This window comes from Pholis gunnellus (assembly GCF_910591455.1).
Source record: "Pholis gunnellus genome assembly, chromosome: 21".
Lineage (NCBI taxonomy): Eukaryota > Metazoa > Chordata > Actinopteri > Perciformes > Pholidae > Pholis > Pholis gunnellus.
In genome coordinates, this window is record NC_136548.1 from 12,944,520 (window position 1) to 12,964,085 (window position 19,566).

The window sequence follows — 19,566 nt, forward strand, 5'->3', positions numbered from 1 at the left end:
TGCATGCAAACAGTGCAAATAACACCTCATCATCACCAATCATTGGCCAATTTAAAATGAGCTGTTTCACACTGTTTATGTTCAAATTTAGCAATTAGCTGTGATGCAGAGGTAATCACTGTTACTCCATATGAAGCAAGTGTTCACACAAGTGGGATTATTTTGAGATATGCAGCGCTGCAGTGGAGGATACGATTTTCTGAAAAACACTGAGGCAGTCAGGCTTCCAGCGGTGTCACGTCACCGCACAAAGAAAGGGCAAATATAGCTAACTCTTAAACTCACCAGTACACTAAATTCCACACATCCGTAAGAGCAACTTTGAAGGTGGACATATACTGTATGTAATTTCAAGAGAGACTTCTGCCTGCTGTGCAAACTAGCAAGTAGCAAGTCACCTGCTCAGTACAGCATGCATGCACAGCGAAGCGAGGAACAAATTAGACAAAGCTGGTGAAATCACTTCGTTGCTGAAAATAGATATATTTCAAAGATGACAGACAAGGGGCGTGGCTTTTGTTTCAGATGAGGACACACAAAAAAAAAAAAAAATTCATTGATCAACTAACAAATCCCTATAATTGGTTATTGTATTTTCCATAGCGACTTGAGTAAGTAAGAAAATCAACGTGAAACTATAAAAGTGAGGCAGATCACTGGCCAAGATCTATTTCTTTACATCAATTTAGAAAGACACTGTCCCAACAAACTGCTAGCATTAAATTGTTGAAATCTAACGGAGATGCCTATCGAGGTACATTAATGACAAACACAATACAGAAATGGAACAAGTGCCACAGGCCATGCATGAGCTGCACTGTGCAAGGAAATTAAAGTCCAGCCGTCCTTCCAAGGGGCTCAACCTGTAATTTGTGGCACATTGTTTAGAGACATGTCATTTCGGCTCCAGGCAAGCTCTCTGTTGATCCACAAGCGAGACACAGAGAGGGAGAGAGTAAAAAGGCAATCCACTCTTAACCGCTGAGATCAAGGTATGCTCACACATCTTCCCAAGGTCACACAATATGTTGGATCAATGGAGGATCAATGAGCCGGGGAGTAAATCATGGCCGAGTGGTGCTTGACTCAGCAGAGTCGCAGGTTTGAGATAATCGTATGAGACAGCTTGTGGGAGAAGGGATTACTAGTTGATTCCTTTTTATCAGCTTTCACATCTCACTGTGCAGGGCCACAAAGCGCAAGCATAGCTGGTGATCACGACCAGGATAATAAGGAGGAAATTGGGCTTATAATTCAGCCCAATTTCATCTGCATGAGACTCATATCAAAGAAGAGGAAAATAACTATAATAAAAGTAATTAAGGTAATTAGGCTGCTGTGAGTGGCCAATTGGATTTGAAACAAAAGACAGTCAGTTTAAAAGGATAAACACTCCTTTTAATATCATTATTGGTGTTGTTATTATTAATATTTGGAGGAGTAAAAGGATATGTAGCAGCTGTAGGAGTACTAGTAGCAGAAGTAGTTGTCGTAGCAATGGCAGTAGAAGTAATGGTTGTAGATTGGTTGTAGACAAAGTGCTAGTAAACTAGATAACGCTCCCATTGACATATATCTAATTACCACCAAGTGACGTTTCAAACATAAAGCTTTTCTTCAGACCTTCAGACTTGAAGCTTGAAACGGCACTTGGTGGGGATTAAATAGATGTTTACTGGCAGTATCAAAGGTACGAAGTTGTAATAGTGGTGGTGGTAGAAGTAGTTGTATAGAAGCAGTACCAAAGATAAGTAGTAGTATTAGTAGTGGTAGTAGTAGTTGTAGCTGTAGTAGTGAAAAAAGAGGAAATTGTAGTAGTAACAGTAGCCATAGTAGCAGTATTAGTAGTGGTAGTAGTGGTAGTAGAAATAGTAGTGGTGGAAGAAGCATGTGTAGTAGTAGCAGTATGAATAATAATTGTGGTTGTAGCAGCAGTAGTAGCAGCAGAAGTGTTGTAGTAGTACTAGTAGCATTTGAAGATTAAGCAGTTTTAGGGTGGTAGTAGCAGAAGTAGCAGGAGTATTAGTAGTAGTATATAGCAATGTATTATTATGCAATATGGAATTGATATGTGTGATGTCGTTATTGTGACGTTCCTTGGTGTCTGTGATTTGTGTGCTTACAGTTATGCATGTCCTGTATTACAGAGTGCACTTGAATGAGCACACACACGCACACACTAACACACGTTTAGTCAGACATACTGTAACTTTAACCTGACTGAGAGGAAATATGTCACATTGTTGGCTGAGATGTCGGGCTTCCACTGATGGAGCTCTTAATTTAGTGCCTTACTCTTCGGTGCCAGCAGAGTACTGGAAGACCGGAGAATTCTGGAATACTGGACTGGGACCAGGCCTGTGCAGAATTCCTGCAAACATGCATGAATAGAACAATTTATGCAAGCATTTTCCAACTCCAATGGATGGAAAACTGCCCCACCAAACCCCCAAAAAACTAAGCCTGTTGACTGTTGCTAGGTGGCTCTCTCTCTTTTTAACTGATGGACACGGAAATAGCGCTCCCCACGAATGCGGTTATCCGGCACTCGTGTTTCCATCACACATGTAATTCAATCAGCCCGTCATCTGCGCTAATACCCAACACATGAGAAGCAACAGTATAATCATAGCCATCACTCATCGCTCCACAACAATAGCTCATACTTGTCTGGAGCGCACAGCTGTTGCTATCTAGCAGGAGTTCCAGTCAGAGGGGAAGATATAGCGGACATGTTGGTCAATTAAACACAATCTGCATTAGAATTCAACTGAAAGTGAAGGTGTTTTAGAGTCATTTCGCATTCACTTTATTTGCAACATCGGCGGACAGTCTGGGAATGCTGTGAGGCCAAATATATCCAGAAGATATCAGATTTATTTGCAGCTTTAATGTATGAATGTGTTATTTGTCCTGAGCTTTGGAATGCCATAAATCTAGCTCCTCTGGGCACATGGCAGGAGACCAAGTTAACGTAATCTGTAACTGGTGATGTCATGCCTTACTGTTAGGGAGTCCTCTCCATGTGAGCGGCCTCACTGCAGACGACACACTGATAGCAAAGCGTCAGTGTGTCATTCGCATTGAAGTAATGAAAAAACGCAAGGTTAGGAGTTGTGATGTTGGCTGATGTGTTCTTCAAATCTGAGCTCTATCTACCCAACTGTGATATACGTCTGCTCCAATAAGGTATGTGTGTGTTCTCCATAAGGGAAAGACATCAAACATACTTTTGAAGGTTTGAGTGCTGGCGGTACGTAAAGACATACAGCACAGTGCATCTAAGAGATTTGGCCCGCATGCGGCGACCTCAGCCCATGATTTGCGTAGTCTTCCTTCTAAACTCGCTCCTTTCATCAGACATCTCCTGCGTGTCGTTCCACATCAAGCAGATACTTGAGACTAAATAATTTGCCTGTGAACTGTCTGTTTCGCCTTCAAATGCCTCCCGAACACCCCTGCGTGCACAGACAGGTCTGTGTTTGTGTTGGCTTTGATGCGAGGAAACACATGGACGATATTCCTAAGAGCCTGACGACAGCCAAATTAAAAACAAAAAAACATAAATCTAGCCAAGCAGATGATTTTGCTTGCCTAGTCTGAGATACTTCTGATGCCACCAGAAGGGTGAATGGACATGTTGTGATGCTCAAAGCTTTGAAATTGGACATTTGAAAAGACACAAACTGCATAATACACATACCTCAATGGCAGCAATATTACATGGATAATATTTTGTACTGAAGGTAAAAAGTAATGAAAACTGACAGAAAAATTGCTCTTTGGTGTGATTTGGAACAGATCTTTCAAGAAAATGAATATCACACAACCGTGTCAAAGTTTCTAACATGGGAGACACACACACTGAGCACCATAAGCAAATCTCCATGTCAGATTAGTGTTATCTTCAGTACAAATGTATTTAGACATGTCTACATTCTAGACCTCAAATATGCCAAATTTAATGAAGCTTCTTCTGGGATTTACCTTCTTTCAGATGTTGTGATGGGAAAACTCATACGACCCACTCTGCAAACATACAACAATCTCCGATGACTTGAATGTTTGCAAGTCATAAGAATGAGTATGTTTTCTTTATCTACCATCCAACCCATGACCCGCATAAAGATCCAAAGTCTCCTCCTCTTTGATCTGTGTCTCTAAAAAAGCTAGATTTTGACACTGGCATTTATGACCATATGAAAGCTAATATGTGAGAGCTGGTAAAGTTTAAAGATGTCGTTATTTCAAGAAAGAAAAAAACTAATGTATTGTGTTAGCTTTCAACAACAACACACCATGCTGTTCACACCAGATGGGGGTGGGACGACCAAAAAACGATTCTAAGTTGACTAACACCCATATAATCTTGTCGACTAAATAAGTTAATTTTAATTGACAAATCTGTCAAAAGGAGTTTCTCCACAAAGAATCACACAAAAGCACCACTTTAAATCGTGTGTTTACCAGAGAGGTTCTCATAAGGTTTGTGTGACTAAGTAATTCAGCAAGAAACAAGCATGAAAAAACACTAATGGACTATAGAAATTGCATTTTATTAAGCACAATTAAGCAAATATATTAAACCTTTCAGAAATTTTTTCTCAGATACAATTAGGACTTGGATGTTGACATGAGAATGCTATTTGCATGTCAGAAGCCTGTGGTCATGTGAACCTGCCTTCTGTTTTTTGTCTTTTATGTCTGTAGAGAAGAAGAACACAAGACTGGTGCTGAATTCCTCGTCTTCTCTTTAGCTCATAATTATTACACCATTGTTGCATTCTGTCTTAGGCCTTGATACAAATTAAAGAGTACTGTGATAAAGACTGCTATCTTTTGTGCGCTGAGGTTTGTAACACACAATCCTTAAAAAACCTTTCATACTGTACTCAGAAGTGAATACAGCATTGTGTCGCTTATAGCCTCAATTTCACCTTTCAGGAAATTACTTTACATGGCATTGTCCAAGAAAGATTCTTATTGAATCGATTTGTCCGAGTATTCTCAGCTTCAGTGCGGTTTCTTTGTGTTGATACAGAGGAACTACGAGAGCGAGAAAATACAGCGATGACGACATTGAAATGGTGAGACCATTGTTTCTTTGTGTCGTGCTGATGCCACATCGAAAGCTCAATTGTCCTGAAAAAAAACGCACCAAGAAGCAGAGAGATGAAATTGTGGACTGGTGAAAATGAAAGCTGCCAACGACAGACCTTTTCTCACATGAGGTGTGTGAGATCATTTGGAAAGTTTTTAAAGGCAGTGATGACAACAAATGACGAATACATTGGTGGTAATGAAGTGGACACACAACGCTCTAGAAGAAGAAGTGTGCAGGGATCGTGGCGTGTCCTTTTGAACTGTTTTGACCTCGGCTTTACAGAGCCCTGAAGCATCTTTCAGCCCAATGTTTTGGTTTTACGGGCTGCAACTTTATGGTTATAACTCTCTTGCTGCTCTCATCAACGCCGATGTCAGATGTAGCTGCAACAGTTTTCACGCAAAAAGCTCCAACCAAACAGCGCTAACTCTAGCGACCAGCTGTTGAACAAAATAGAGCATTTAGCAGCTAAAGGAATACTTTCAGGAGTTGGTGAAAACAGAGCTATGAAGAAAGGGAAGATTGGGCGCACATTTGCCAGGTGGCCAGAAACTCCAAAATGATGGCTAATATTGCTTCTTTTCTTTTTGCACTGCCCCCAAGTGGACAAAACATTAATTGATGCAGGTTTAGGTGACACAATTAAAATGTTCTATGGTCTAGCTACACTCTATGCATCAGCCTATATCTATACTCTTGCGCACCAGTTTCAATAATGGGTTTGTGTTCAGTATGCTCCTGTCTATTCTCATGCACAATGTTTGAGACGTCTCCAAGCAAAGGACCCAGCTACAAACTTACAGCCGCCTCTGAATCCTACACAGGCGTGAATGTCTAATGCTTAAAGGATGATGGCATATTGCTTTTATGTATGTCTGATGCACGAGCAAGCATAGATCAGATGTTAAGGACTTCCTGAAGAAGAATAAACACATGCAAACCCATAACACTTTGCATTCTGTCTGACACTGTGCCAAAGAAGAGAAAGCATCTTCTCTCCCTGGTACATCCCTCGCCATCAGATTTATGTTTCAAGTATGCACTGACTTACCAGTCCGTCACAGTTGCTGATAGCCACAGAGGCCTCCGGCATGTCGCTCACGTCTCCAGTGAAAACACAGTCCCCGTAGATACGTTCCTTGGCCTTTTCCACGAAGTCCTCCTGCCATTCCACGAAAGCCCCGGGGGCCACCAGCCTCCTGTTGGCCCTCAGGCGGAGGTGCAGTTCTTTCCCAAACACGGTGACATTGAAAAACAAGTGCTGCGCAGAGGCGGGGGTGACCGGGGGCATCTCGGGGGCACTGCGGGCCACCCTTCTTCTGCTGCCAGAGGCCGAGGCGGCATCACCATCAGCGGCTGCAGCACCTTTACTTCCGCTTCCAGCAGAGACCACGTGAGAAATGTACCTGCCACGGGAGTCTGTGCTGAATGGCACGATAAGACCATATTCACTTAACTTTCCAGAGAGTTTTTCTGATGGGACAGATAGTGTCAAGTGAGAATCACATCCACAGACCTATGGCAAGTTCTTATGGAAAAAGACTGTAAAGCAAAATAAGCTGAATGATTATTAATAGAGGAGAAAACCTTATTTTATACTTATTATTATATAAAACATATAAAGGTAGCCCAGAATGAATGTTGGTATTATGAATAAAAATCCTGTAGACATAAAGTAAACTCCAGCAGTGCAACACTTTGACTACATCCAGAACAGTAAGGCTGTCAGCCTGACTGGTCCTATCAATAAATAGGCCATCATTGTGTATCCTGATTCCTCAACAGTTAGACTTTAGAGTGCATTTTTTTACACAGTGCAAACAAAAGAAAGTAAGTGGAGAACTCACCATGTGTTTCTGCAGCGAAAATTGGATCCAAAAGTGAGAAGCACATCAATAAATACATACAATCCATAGCGAGGGCTATAGTGTGAGAGCTGCCACTTCAGCGCTGACTTTTCCTTTCTGTTGTAAACTTTGAGCAGAGAGCTTCCTCCTGTAAAAAAAAGAAAAAAAAAAAAAAGCACGAATGCAGGAGAAAAGTCCTCAGAGTTCAGCTCCAGCGAAGCAGCCGGGCATTTCTGAGCGTTTCCCTCTAGACGCCAAACTGACGGATATTCACAAGTTGTTTCCAATCTTTTGGTCTGTGCTGAACTGCATAGCCCACCAAGTCTGCCCCATCCATTTAGGGAGCTAAGGGGGGATATCGGGGGTGCTGATGACGACAACGCTCCGGTAAAAAACCGGGACGGTTTGAAGAGGTAGTCCAAATTTTTTTTTCTCTCTTCTTCGTCCCTTTCTTTCCTCAGATTACTTTTTTTTTTTAAAGGGCAGGAGAGCAAGTTAACGCACGCCTACGTTGAGGAAAAAAGTCGGAAGAGTTCAGATAAAGTGTGCAGAGACAGAGTGTCCCGGTGGTGAAACATCTGCCGTCCAGTCGTGCACCATTACGCACCAATGGTTCGGCTGCGGGACTCTCGACTGCTCAACTTGAAGCCACTACCAGCCAACAGTGGGAGCGCCTCTCTCCACTAGACAACCACATATTTAGCCAAGCGAACTTTTTTTTTTTCAACGAACAAAAAGAAACTGGAGACGTTATATCATCATGTCCACCACAGCTAATATTCAGACTTCTTCCTTCTTAAAGAGGGCACAAATATTAGCCAGATGCAAGGTAATAACTCAAATAGGTTTACATGTGGCCACAAACAGTCAGTGATAACATGGCAATAAATCAGGGACGGAAAAGGTCAAAACTTTCCAGTGCACGTGCTTGAAGAAAAGACTTGTTTGGAGAGAAATCAACTTAATCAATATCTTTAATTGGTTTACAGACAGGCAGAAGACACATACTGTAGGTCACAGAATTGCACCCATGACAACAATTAACAATCAAAAAACGTCAAGTTAATATAAATTACAAAAACTTACTAAACATGTTAAAAATATAGAAAAGAAAAAGAAGATAAAACAAAAAGCAGAGACACTTCTACCACCCAGGATGACAGTAAGAGATTTAAGGAAAAATTCACATTTTTCTCCAACTTATCTTACATTTATGCTCATATGGTCATATAAACCGTTTTTGGTGGCTGTAATAGTTCCTTGTGTTGATATTGTGCAAATGTACAATATAAAAATTCAACCAAAGCTCATAATATGAGGCTTCAGCATTTAGAAGTATATCATACATATTTCATAGTCACTGTATTTTCTAGTACAAACTTCCCTCTTTCTGTCACTTATTGTGTGATCTACAGCGGCTCAGCGAGGAAACTATGTGAGGAAACACAAAGAGAACATTTCACACTAAAAATAATCTAACTTTACCATTTCTTACACTGAAATTGTGTTTTCTATCTCTGCAGGAACACAGTGCCCAAACATTGTTTCAATACTGTTTTAAGAAAGACTTAAAAAACCTGTGCACCCATCTACTTAGAGCCAAATAAAGTGCATTTCAAAGTAGTGCCGTATCATTATAAAATCAGACACGACTCATTTTCTACTACTGATAAAATTCTAGTATCAACAAAGCATGCAATGATTTAATGACCTCATGCAGTTTGTACCTCAAATTTTTATAATCTGTGCTAATCCTGCAGATGTCACTGTGAGCAAATGTTCTATTTGCCGAAAGGGAACACATCCAACACCATCATTAGAGGCTTAGAAGGTGTGAAAACTCCACAGTAGATTTCACGAGTGGAATGACAGCCTGTTAAAACGTTGGATGACTGCTCAACCGGGACTTATTTTTTTTGTTTATGGTCCTGGCTCACCATACTGGAGTCCAGACTTTGTCAGACATGACCACGCAGAGACTGAACCAACAACTCTGGAATCCTTTTCAGACAAAGAGGAGGGGGTTGGGTTGAAATTAGTTTTGACTTTCAGGTACTTTTTTTAGGGAAAAAGGTGTCTACACTAGACATTCTTTTCCCTCAACAGTTCCTCGACTGTATGGAGTCTGGTCTCTGTTGGGTCTGCCCGACCTCCCCCATGCAGCGCCTATACGCTCACTCTATGGCTAATTACATCCATGCTCTCAGGATAGTCAATGTAGAGCAGGTGTGGGTGTTTTATGCAGTCATGCCCCCAGGGCGGCAATGAGAGGATTGGATGGTGATCCAAAATTGTGCATTAATAAGCAATGGAAACTAACCACAGCATTAAGAGATGGAAACCATTAACTGCCTTGTAAGAAGTTTTATGCTGTTTTTCCACCCATACTGTTGGGAGTGCTTTTTGTTGTTTTTTGTTTCGTTCGAGTCTAAAAGCTAGGATGACATTCCACAATACAGCATAGTATTCAATTAGACGGCGCAGTCTGTGGTTAAGTCCACACACTAGACCAATTTTCTACTACAGTGCTCTCATTAGAACACTCTGTCCCTCACAACAGAAGTCTAAGAGCAAAATGTCAATGTGCTCTTGTCTCAAATAGAACTGTTGAGAATTATTACAATACACAGATATTTATGTGAGACAGCCAGGTTTATTGACAAATCAACATTATTTTCCTTCTCACAGGGGGGCTTTCAAACTCTAAACTTCTGCATGGATGACCTTTAAATGTACTTAAAGTCTGAATCAAACAGTAACATTGTAATCCGCTGAACCATTTGTCCAGTTTTTGAGGGCGGAGCTGCAAAGAATCAAGCTTCTTCCACTGTGTTCCATTCGTGGGGAGAAGTTACAGTACAGCGTGTGGAGCTGTGGATGCCTCAGTGTGTGCTGTAATGTGGTCTAGCCATGCCAGCGTGCTGAGAAAATATGTGACTTTTCATCTCTTGAGATGCAGGGAGATGCAAAGCAGCTGCTAGTCTGCCCGGCAGCTTGAGGGACGACAGGGGCGTCTGCGTTTGCCAAGTTACAAACCAGCAACTTGAAGAAGTTGTTATTGTTGTTCTCTGCCCCGTGTGGATGGAGTGTGTCAAAGATTCTACCTTCATTTAATCTACCAAAGAGGTTCATATACAGTTTTCAATAACATTTGGTGGAAAGTTAAAGGGATAGTTTGACATTTGGGGAAAATACACATTCACTTTCTCACCGAGAGTTAGTTGTAGGCTAAGCCTTGTCCAACAAGTCCCCCAAATTAAACAACAAAATACAGTATTCATCCGCGAGAACGACACATAGAAGCATTTTTCCCTATCTGACACACCTTTACATCTTCATTGTTCTGTGCTTTCCATCCAAAACTGTAACAAGTCACTGTTAACAAAATCAATACAGGTGTTGTGGCAATGCTATGGTGAAAGTTTGGTTAGTGTTAAGGGAAAGATTATGGTATGAGTTAAGAGTATGCAATGGTTGCAATAATAAACACTTGGCTAAGGTTAGGGAACGCTTGAGGTCATTTTTTAAACATGTTTTTCCGACATACCGTAGCTTTGCTCTGGTCCGCATCAGGAAGTACAGAAACGAGCGACCGCTAACTGTTGCTTTTCTCTTGTGTTGATTTCTCCTTGAGTCCACAAAGAACACATGTTTAAACTTCGTTACTTACCTTGTGAACTTACCTTAAAGCTGCGATGTTTTTCTGCTACATGAAACAAACAAATGTTACGAGGTTTGCGTCATGCTAATTGCTAACACTAATCGCTAATGTCTGCTCAAGTTAAATGCTTAACAGTTGTTGACATATATCATGTAGTTGTGCAAAAAACATTTCTTAAAGTTATGACCAACTTGTGTGTTTGATTAAAAAAAGAGTCACAGAAAGGGTTTAATGAGTTTCACAGTGGGTTTTGGTGAAGTGATTTATTTACTGAAAATGTGTTAAAGAATTGGCAACACTTAAAGTTAAATACTAGAAAACCTAAGGCCAATCATAAATTGTTGGCTCGTGGCTCTGTCTTGTAGATGTAGGTAGTTTTGAGATTCTGGATTTTGGAAACAGCAGTCACTGTTCATTTAGTAGCTGTTGTGGAGATTTTCAATCATATCGTACAATCTGTCAGTAGATACTGTTCATAACCGTCACTAGCTAGTTATTTGATGCTTTTTGAAGTTTGGTCCTATAGGACCAATTACTGAGGTTTTAGATGTAGAGCCACAGAAGTATCGCCACCATGTGGTCATTTATTTTTAAAACAACACATTTGACCTCGTCTTATATCCTGGATACCTTGGTATGTGTTAGTAAAAAGATTTCCTTCTCTTAAAACACTTTTTAGATCATTTTCAACAAGGTACAATTAAACAAATTTGTGATTTGGGGCTTCATACAAAATGACTTGACTCTTTAATTGGCTACCAAGTTCTTGTAGGTGTGGTCTCTTTAACATAATCTGCCATACCTCCATAACTCATAACTTCATTTAGAATTTGAAGACATCTCTACAACTTTTGATGGCTAACGCAAAACCATGCGTAAAACACGGCATTTGCACCCATTAACAATGTTGTTCTCATAGTTGAGACCTAGGGCCTTAGATTAGTCGAATGCAAGTTAGACTCTCTCACAAAAATAAACACAGACTTATTTTAAGCCTAAAAGGTCAACCTCCTGACCCTCAAGCTAATTTAGAACTAAGAGCAATGGTTCCATGGTAACAATCAGTGACACCTGCTGACAAGTGTCACCACATGACCTGACTCATATCTTATGGAGTGCAAACAATGTTATGGAGCGAGCAATAAGAAGGGAGAGAGGTTGTAGAGACCGGACTAATATCCAATATCCAGTTGTGAAGACATGGTTGGAAACTATCCAGAGCCTGACTGATGAGTTACCATGACCACTAAGCCCTGCTACATCTCAGCTCTGACACACGTCTGAACTGAGATTACATGTCACTGCAGGTGTTTTGTATTGTTATCCTGTAAAATGTCATTGAAAGTGTTGAATTATTCCAGAAGGCAAACATGTTCTGCATGAGCTGAGTGTCAGCCATGTTTTTAGTGTGAAACAATCTTAATTTACCAAGAATTAACTGCTAATTAGTTTTATTTAAGATGGTCAAGAATTAGACAAGTTTGTTCTTGGTCTGACTTGGTTTGATCTAAGCTATTGTCAAAGTCTGATCTCTGTGAAAACGACCCCAAGTCCTTTCCATGCCAGTTAAATATTCAAGTTATGTAATCATGCACACCGGCCCGTCACTGTGTTTTCAAGGATTTAACTAATCTCAAAGTCTCAAGTCAACTACTTTTATGACACCGTCATCAGCTTCACATCAGGACTTTATTATCTTATTATGTAGCTTAAACACTTTAAACCAGAGCTGATAAATAGCAGAACTCAACGGTGTATATTTTGAATGGAGGAGGGGAAAAAATAGCATTTAAGAGCTCTCTATCAATTCAATCAGTTTTTTTATATCCTGCCAGCTGAAACTTTTCATTACCTTGCTCAGTGGGGTGTGTAATACCTAGCTTATCAGGGATTGGGCATTATTGCTCTCGGTAAATGAAGGCCTAAAGGTGTATTTGCCAAAGCAGATTGAAGCACATCCCTTCAAAGATGTTTTCCTTCTTGCTATTATTGATCAAATCCTGGAGAGCACACTTGAGACTCTGAGGTGTTTTGATTGCTCGTGTGGATGGAGGCAGTGTTACAAAGAGGACGGCGGTACAAACATGCACCCCTCGCACCGGCACCATGCAGCTCTCTCATCTGCAGAGGGAAGCTTTTCACATGAAGTTCATTACATCCCCTCTCTCCGCTCACCTCTCAATGCCGCTCTTTGTCCGCTGTAATCTCGGGATCCTTCAGAACCGCTAGCTTGGGTTTCACATTGGGGAGTATCTCAATGAGTCTGGAAAGGATTTCAAAGGCGAGGGGCCGCTATATCATCCAAGCATGGTCCTCATGTCCTGGGCTTATCGTGACCCGGAGTCAAGTTGGCCACATGCTGCAACTGAATAGCCCCTCTCCATATCCGAGTGTTGTTTTAACCAATTTGTCTGTGTTGCTAGAGAGAGAGAGAAACAGACACTATATATAAAAGTGTGTTTGTGTTGCTGTGCATTTATCGAATATATCTCCCGCACACTGCCAGACCTCTAACAAAGAGGGATAAAGAAGCCCATAAACTGAGCTGATGTGGAAAGGAAACAAGTGTAACAAACTATAAAAGAAGTGCTTCAATCCAAACCGATTGGTTTCCATTTACAATAATCCAGGATAGGCTGTGGTGTGATAAAATCCTAACAACTTCCGTACTCCCAAAGATAAGCCCGCTATGCACTTACAAGACGGGAAGTGATCTGGGGTATCAGTCTTTCAAAGCAGGCCAGCAAAGCCAAGTGAGCTTCACTGATGTGCCGGTCGGTGGCTTTTAATCCCCACACAGCCGTCCATTCTTGTGAGGGTGACTATATCTTTTTTTTAATTAAGACCTTACCTGTCCACATCAAAAGGCAACTGAGATTAGTCTTTTGGTCTGCCTAAGCTCTTTATTACTGTATATGGAATATGTTAAGATTTCAGCCCAACAATGAATCATCTGTTTTGCGTAAATGTGTGCCGCTCGATGCTCATAACCTGCTCTGCTCTCCGAGGTTGGCACTGACATAAGACAAAGAGGCCGTCCGGATATACGAAGCGCCTTCTTAGCGGTGCGTATCTAGAGCAAAAGATGATGCCGAGATAAGGAAGAAAAAGACAGGAAGGCCAGGAGAGAAGAGACAACTATTTGGCTCCGCCGCTGAATCGGAAACTTCAATGAAACGACGCATTGCAGACAGTTGTGTGCAAACTATCCACGGTCAGAAAATCCTCCCACCCTTCTCTTTTTCTCCCGAGCAAAGCCAACAATAAAATGATACCAAATGCAGACCCAGGCTGTTGAATCTATTTCAATTATAGATAATTATTTTTCCAAAGAAAATAAATGGCACAGACGGTAATTAAAGCGAATGCATTTTATCTATAAAGAGTACCTGTATGAAAAAAAGCCATTAAGTTAAAAGCAAAGCTAAGAGGCTGTTATTACAATAAACACATGCACTTTCTCGTGTTAGTCCCATGAAGATGGGTTTGTCATATTCTCTCAAACATACAAAAGCTATTTCAATTTCCACGTCAGTTTCAATTTGTCTGAATCAATTATATACAGTGCAAATGTTTCGATACTTTGACAGAAAATAAAAAATACTAATGAAACACATCTGGAGGAAGGATCTTTAATTTCTTTTCCGGCTTATCTCTCTGGTTTTAAGGCAGGATTCGAGGTTTTTAAAGCACACTTTGAACTACAAGTTACTTTACAACTAAAAACATATTAGCAAATTGAAGAGTAACAAAAAGAGTGTTTGGACCTCTCAAAAAAATACTGTACAGTTTACGGCATGCTGAACAAGAATTGGCATGTGGTTGCCCTGAATGGCTGACAAATCAATTCTAACTTTTTGTGCTGTGCAATAAGTGAATCATGCAGCTTTGGCCTCATTACACTGATGCCACCAGTGTGAGCTGCATTTGTTAAAGGGTTTATTTATCCAGCGATATCTGCATTACTACGAATTCCGAGGTGTCGGCGGTCAAGTTGCATTGTGGATAATGTAGGCACCAGGTTTTGACATGGAAGAATAATGCAAGACAAAAAAGAAATCTCTGGTTCTTAAGAAAGTGATGTTAGCATTTCATGGGACTATCATAAAAAAGGGTAAGTTTGCAGTTTTAAAGCAACATTGCTCCGATGTTTACAAACACAAATACAAAGACACATTTACAGCTTTAAAGTAAAATCAAACTAAAAATTCCTGACATGCTGTACTGTTAGTACCTTTATCATGACACGTGTAGATACATGTAAAAAGAAACAGATGGACACATTATTGGTGTTATACTGTTGCTAAAGAAATTCTAAATGACAGCATCGTGTGTGATAAATGCCTCTCAACAACATCCCCTCTATTAGACAAATCAAAGATGCATTTAAATAACAACAGCTTTTATATGTACACAGGGGGAGAAAAATGGAAAACAGTCGAAACAAATGCGCAGCCACTGATGACAGCTGTGCTACGAAGAAAAGGACAGGGCTCACGAAAAAAAGATCAGGTCACTCAACAGCCAAAATGGTTGTCTAACGACACAGTGGAATTTGCTTCTCTCCTCAATAACAGCATTTAACTCAACTTGTTCCAACAGACGTTTAAAAAAGGCTGTCTCATCTTCAAATGTGAAAACTCATGAAGAAAAAAAGTAACATAAATATTAGTACATTGAAATTCTATGGTCTACCGTTCATAAAAAAAGGCAAAAGGCAAAAGGCACAAATATCAACTTCTAATATAGGAGCAACATTCTGCTAACACTCAACATTAAAAGACCTACAACATGTTAAAACAATAGATGAAGTGAAGATATGCATAATACAGGGGTAAATATAGAAGGCATAATATTGTTAATGTAAATCTCTTTTATTCTGAAAAGCACAGTACTGTTTTGGTGAGTTCACAGTGATCCTCTCTCAGATGAACTCCCCGCGGAAAGGAAGTGACTGAATGTTTTGCTGTTGCCAGCGGCAGCGCAGCCGGGCCAGCCGCGTGTCCCTCGGGTTTTCGAACTCGGAGAAGCCCAGCTGGTTGAGGATGTCATAAACTCCGGCTCTGGCAGCCACCTACCACAGAAACACACAGAAAGTTGATGAACAGGCAACACAGCCAGCCATGCTTTTTCATTTTGATTTGTCCGCCACGACCACATAAATGCTTTGAGTATCAGCTGTGCAGCTGTTACATTGAAACAATAGGCATCTGCCACCGGGTTTGGAAACAACAGGAAGTGGTAGAAGAAGTTTTCAGATCCTTCACCCACACCATAATCTAAACTACTTCATTATAAAGCATTTTTTACTGACGTAGAAATCCACTGATTTTACAAATCAAATTCAGTTGACTTGTCACAAAGAGTTTGAAGCGAGTTTTCCAAAGTCTCAAAAACAATAACCCCGATGATGTCATAACGATGTCATCGGGGTTATCTCAGGAAGAAACAAAGAAGTACAGCATCCCACACCAGGAGGCTCAAATAAATATTTGTCATTATGGTTCAATACGTGAAAATAACAAGAACGTTGACCTGATTTGGAGTGTGTCAAAAACATGATCGCCCAATACGATAATAAGTGGCTTCCTGCCAATGTGTCAAAACGTACCTGAGCATAACACTGAACCCAAATCGTTCCGGATGGTCAGCCCTGTTCCTTGCACGGTGGTGGTGTTTTGAGTGAATGTATGAATGGGTGGTTGAAAGGCAACTACTGTATATTAAAACAGTGTGTCCTCCACTGAATAGTATTCATAAGAGTATCCTCGTGTGCGATCATTGCTTTTGATGTGCAGTAAAATGTTCAAGACTGAAATTAAGTGGTTTGAGTCATTACTGAATTAGGACAGAGAGGAACATGGAGAGACATCGTGTTAAGCAGGAGGTCACGCTGACTCATGGTCTGCTTTGGCTGTCGAAACACCATAGGACTGGTGGGAAGCACCACGGACAACCAGAAACATCTGGCCATAAAGACAAAACAATACAAACAAATTCAAACAAACCCGGCAGACGCCGACTTCCCTGCAAAAACCTGAAAGACTGAATACCCCCATTAGAAGTGCCACAGCTCGCCCAGTTTACTCTGCAGGAGAGGCTCTGAGAAACGGTGCTACTTTTTGTCAAAAAAACACAAAACAGACTACTTCAGTCAAATCCTGTTAACAGAGTGTGTCAGGTTTATGTATTTCCATCAACTTGTGTATTGATTTTCACATCACAATCCACTTAAAAAGGAACCACCAGCTGTTCGCACGTTTGTAAGAGGTTCAGAGTATGAGTCAGTGGAGGTAACGTGGCCTCAAACGCTTTGCCAATTTAACCTCTCCCTCTTTGCCTCGGCCAGTCAAGAAGTCTGCTAATTTTAAGGGGAGAGGAATGTGCAAGAGGCGAGATGTTTAAACAAGGGCATCATTTGTGGATGCACACTTTTTAACTACATTACAGCAGAAGAATAGTGAGGCACTTTTAAAAGGTTGAATGCTGAGGAGGCCATCATGGAACAATGAACAGGAATAATAATATCAAGATATCCCTTTCACCAACAATGATTATAGCTTAGCTGGCCAGCTTTGAGCAGAAATAAACACCAGGCACCGCAGAGTGTGGTCTAGATTACCTACTTGCTGACCATGCAAAATCAAATCTTACAATAGATATCATGTAACGCTAAAACTTTTGCTTTGTAGAGTTCGTCTCCCTACGAACACATAAAAATGCAGCTTCTATTGTCCCGTCCTAATTCATCTTTTCATAGCAAATGCATGCACTGATGTATCTTTTAGCACATCCATCTTTGTGTTTCCTGTGTTCCTGGAAGGCTGCCAGCCCGACGGCTGTATGACATCTTTGGTGGGAACAAATGAGCTGGTGCAGCTGAATCATTAGTCAGTGGATGGGTCTCCCAAGAGGACTTCTGGATTTGTGGTATTAACCAGGGTACTTAACCTGACTCATCTACTCCACAGCCCAGCTGTCTAAATAGGACATGAGAGACAAATCTGCAACAGTGAAAAGCGGATGTTGGGAATGTTGAGAGGATGAACAGTGACTGCATGCAATCTCTGTGGGTCAGAGCTGAGGGCGTTCACATTTTTGTCATCTTCCTCCTTCTTCTGTTTTTAAGGGAATACTCAACCAAAACTGAATCCCTCTTGAAAGTGACTCCTTCACAGAGGACGCCAGATTTCTCACACTGCACTCCAGCAACACAATCCGTCTATACTATCCATATATAGACAGTGTTGCTTTGAGCTAAATGTTAGCGTCAGCATGCTAATATGCTCACGATGACAACGCTAACATGCTGATGTTTAACGGATATAGATTGTTAACCATTCACACCAGCTTATTTCAACACGTTAGCATGCCAACCGTTGCTAATTAACACTAAACACAAAGTACCAGGGTCATGTCAATAATCCTCACTTGCACATTTTAGCAAAGCAGAGGGATTTTAATGTATGTATGTATATTTATACTAGTTACATAAAAGGAAAAATAACATGTAAAGACATGAGATGTGGGAAAGCACCAAATCTACGCATCTGCACACAAATCAAAACAGATCAGATCTCTGCTGGTAAATCGCAGCGGGCCTTGAAGTTGTTGGTATGCGGCGACAAACTTTCTGTGTGACAGTAAGCAGTTCTGTCAGAGAAATGCCTTTCATGCTGCATTGAGGAGATCACAAACGCCAATACTCATTAGGCGGCTGGAGCGGGGCTGGGGAGGAGCGGCGCAACGAGGAGGCGCTGGTCTTTCCCACAGTCGGCTATCTCAAAGGCTGCACATACCGGGCCTGTGTAGGGGGGACAGGGAGGCCTCTGTGCCACACATGAAAAACAGCTGGAGTGACTGATAGGGTACCTCTCCTGCAGGTATCCATGGTATGCACTGTACACAAGTCCTGCCATTGTGTAAAGGGCCACGTTTTGGATTAGCAAACATGGATTTCAATTCCAATAACTCCTCTGATGTTTCTGCTCTGATGTTACTACATGCCCGCGAGGCAGCGGGCTAATGACGCCGGGGACAATATTTGCCCAATGTGCACACAATGTGACAGCAAGCAATTACTTCAAATATGTACTGCTCCATCGTTTTGATCCTGCAGTGATCGAACACAAAAAGCATGCTCCTGTGTTCAAACAATCGAACTGAACAGAAAACGAACAAGAGGTCAGAGGCTCCATATCTGCTGGCACAGGCTGCTGCCCAGCATGACTGGAAACACTGTGCTCCTGCTTTTAGCCGCTGTAGAGATCAAATTAGTCCATGTACTCACACACGTGCATACACCCAGGACAGGATGCGGGACAGACTGTACCGCTCAGATCTGGCAGGTTGTGTAACCGTGGATTCAAATGCACGGCGCTGACCCCTTGACCGCCGCCTCTGGCGTCGCAGTTTGTCATTAATGATCCTGCCACGGTCACTGGTGATAGGCTAATGATTGTGCCTTCGAGCTTGTTGGGTCAGATTGATCGGGTTGCTGCCAGATTCTGCTGCGACTGGGCCAATAAACACCTCACAATACCGATGGTGCTGTGGGCAAAATGTAGCACGTTGTCACAAGCCTTGTTTGACTATTACTTTTTAGAAATGACTCCTTTTAATTTACATGTGCTTTAAACTGGTCCTGAGAGGAGTGTTTGAAAGTTTGGATGGTTTAAATGTTTATCTAGGTGACGTCATGCCATGTTGCATGCTTTGGAGAATGATTCTTTTTGGAGGAATATCGTGTGAGCTGACCTGATTTAACTTCTCTTGTGCTGTACTGTAACGTTGAGAACGGTGTGGGAAGGATTTGAGATTCTCACCTCAACATTATCCAGGGAAGACAAAAGATGTGAAGGAGACAGAGACAACACACCGCAGAATCCACGTGGACAGAGTGAACAGCAAAGTGTGCATTGGCAACACAAAACAACACAAAGCAAGACATTTAG

The 19,566-nt window shown here is 41.3% G+C and overlaps 2 protein-coding genes across 2 annotated transcripts in view; both read right to left on the minus strand.

Annotated features, from left to right (window-relative positions):
• The window catches only part of adamts14 (ADAM metallopeptidase with thrombospondin type 1 motif, 14), a 38,987-nt gene extending 31,778 nt beyond the window's left edge, over nt 1-7,209 (minus strand). Inside the window, exons 1-2 of the mRNA XM_079182037.1 lie at nt 6,952-7,209; nt 6,156-6,577 (exon numbers count right to left, since the gene is read on the minus strand). Of these exons, the coding sequence (XP_079038163.1) occupies nt 6,156-6,577; nt 6,952-7,018 (489 nt within the window). The 5' untranslated portion in view covers nt 7,019-7,209. The remainder of the gene's footprint in view (nt 1-6,155; nt 6,578-6,951) is intronic.
• Nucleotides 7,210-14,078: 6,869 nt separating this feature from the next.
• pald1a (phosphatase domain containing paladin 1a) overlaps nt 14,079-19,566 on the minus strand; it is a 36,880-nt gene continuing 31,392 nt past the window's right edge. Inside the window, exon 20 of the mRNA XM_079182050.1 lies at nt 14,079-15,686. Within this exon, the coding sequence (XP_079038176.1) occupies nt 15,537-15,686 (150 nt within the window). The 3' untranslated portion in view covers nt 14,079-15,536. The remainder of the gene's footprint in view (nt 15,687-19,566) is intronic.